General features: G+C 27.6%; 1 protein-coding gene across 1 annotated transcript in view; it reads right to left on the reverse strand.

Annotated features, from left to right (window-relative positions):
- The window catches only part of LOC106464782 (medium-chain specific acyl-CoA dehydrogenase, mitochondrial-like), a 33,687-nt gene that overhangs the window by 16,683 nt on the left and 14,596 nt on the right, over positions 1-2,408 (reverse strand). The window contains 1 exon segment of the mRNA XM_013924939.2: positions 999-1,107. Within this exon segment, the coding sequence (XP_013780393.1) occupies positions 999-1,107 (109 nt within the window).

A 2,408-nucleotide genomic window follows, 5' to 3' on the forward strand; every position in this document is an offset into this window, starting at 1 on the left:
ACTGTTGATAAAAGTGGATTATGTGCTGGTTTACTATTGATAAAAGTGGATTATGTGCTGTTTTACTATTGATAAAAGTGGATTATGTGCTGTTTTACTATTGATAAAAGTGGATTATGTGCTGTTTTACTATTGATAAAAGTGGATTATGTGCTGTTTTACTATTGATAAAAGTGGATTATGTGCTGGTTTACTATTGATAAAAGTGGATTACGTGCTGGTTTACTATTGATAAAAGTGGATTACATGCTGGTTTACTATTGATAAAAGTGGATTATGTGCTGGTTTACTATTGATAAAAGTGGATTATGTGCTGGTTTACTATTGATAAAAGTGGATTATATGTTGGTTAACTATTGCTGTCACAGAATTTAGTAAATACAGACACTGCAATCATCAGAAATTTTTTTATTCACAATAATGCACTGTGCATGTTACTTGTAGAATTAAAGGAAGTATAAGCTAAAACAATTCATAAATGAGCATTTTGATTGGCAGCTAATTTGTATATAGTTACTAAATGCATCTTATACTCCAATATTTAAAGTTAAACTAAAAACAAAGTTATTCACAAACATCTCTTAATAGTGACAATCGAAAAGAAAGTACGTCTTCAAAATAAACTTATATCCTCGATACAGTACAATTTACATTATCTATATTGTAATAATTTACCAATGAAACTTACAAGTTTGACTTTTTCTCATGTATCTATTAATTTATTTGCTAAAATATAACATTTTAAAAACATCTTTACATTGGCAATCATTTTTAGTTTATTAAAATAGCATACCTTAAATAATTATTTTACCAACACAACATTTCATTAGTACATGCTCGTAGTTAAAAGTTAAAATATTTAAGACTGTATAATTTTAAGACACTAGCACAGTCTCAATATTCTGAAAGAAGTTGACAGTTAAATTTATTTGTATTTTTTTACCACTTTATTAGTTTATATTGTTGATTGTGGTGTTTACTAATTGACTTTGGCATACCTTTCGTCCAAAAGATACACCAGGAGAATTAGCATCTACAATGAAACCTGTGAATGCTTTACTAGCTGGACACTTGGGATCTGGATTGCTGCGAGCCAACACAAAGTACCTTTAACAAGAAGGAAAAAAAAAAAACACAATCTATAGCAAGATGTGAAAACTATGAAATTAAATTATTATATCATACTAGTATGTATGTATCTATGTATACTTTTGTTCACATATTATCTATTTACATAAACAAATGAAGTAAGTAATAATGAAAACCTATACCACAGCTCAAAGTATTCTGTCTTGTGGTGATTATAGAGTCTGTAAAAAAAATAATATATATGTACAGAAAAAAAACATAGCATTGCTGCAAAAGTGAAACATAAAAGGAGAAGAAGAAAAAAAAGAGCATGGTAATGAAGTCTGTTCTGTTTCAGAAGAACAGTGGTAAGTAGAAATTATATTACTAAAAGATAATGTGGAAATACCTTATTTCCTAACTAGCCTGTAACGAGTTTCCAGTTTGAAGAGTGTTGAAAGTTGTTTTAAATGGAAGAATTTTGCTGTCTTTTTTTAGGTTAGATATAATGTTAGGGATTCAGGGACAGCCCTGGAGTTTCTTTAACAATTGGATTGTCAAAAATTGGTGACTATTAGCCAGTACAAAATTATTTATGTGGTAGTCAAGATCGTATGTAATTATTTAAAATTTTATGCTAAATATTTATCCATTATCTATATATTATATACAACATGCGTATTAATTTATTTCTTTATTACAAAGACGTTATAAACAGATTTTAACATTGATTTACTTTTTTTTTATGTTATCATCAAATTGATAATTTCATATGACTTTCTATATAAACATACTAAACTTTATTATTTTAACAAAATTCTCACAAATAAAACATTAAAAATAAAAACTAGTTTTGGTTATAGGCTTACAGCAGGTGTCAGCTAACTGAATAAGTTTGATTTTTGCACACTGCTTTCAAAGATTACACAATCTAACAGAATAAAACTGCTCTTTTGGATACAAAAAATAATAAAAAAATCTATCAATATGTCTGCTTACTCTGGTACTTTAGATGAACACTGATAAACTGTACAGGGTAAATGTTAAGATTACCACACTACATTACATAACAATGTAACAAGTACTATCTATAGTCCTAGACAAAATTTTTTTATCCATCCAGTAGCTCCATCAGAGAAAATCTCACTAAGAGTGCAGAAAATAAAAAATAAATAAAATTTAAAGTCTTGACTTCCAAATTTTTACATCAGTGTTTAATGGTTCTTTAAAAAAAAAGGGGGCCTAATTTTGTTTACCATCAGTGTTTAATGAGTCTTTAAGAAAAAAAAATTGGCCTAATTTTGTTTACCATCAGTGTTTAATGCTTCTTTAAAAAAAAT

Source organism: Limulus polyphemus, unplaced genomic scaffold, assembly GCF_000517525.1.
Source record: "Limulus polyphemus unplaced genomic scaffold, Limulus_polyphemus-2.1.2 Scaffold1741, whole genome shotgun sequence".
Lineage (NCBI taxonomy): Eukaryota > Metazoa > Arthropoda > Merostomata > Xiphosura > Limulidae > Limulus > Limulus polyphemus.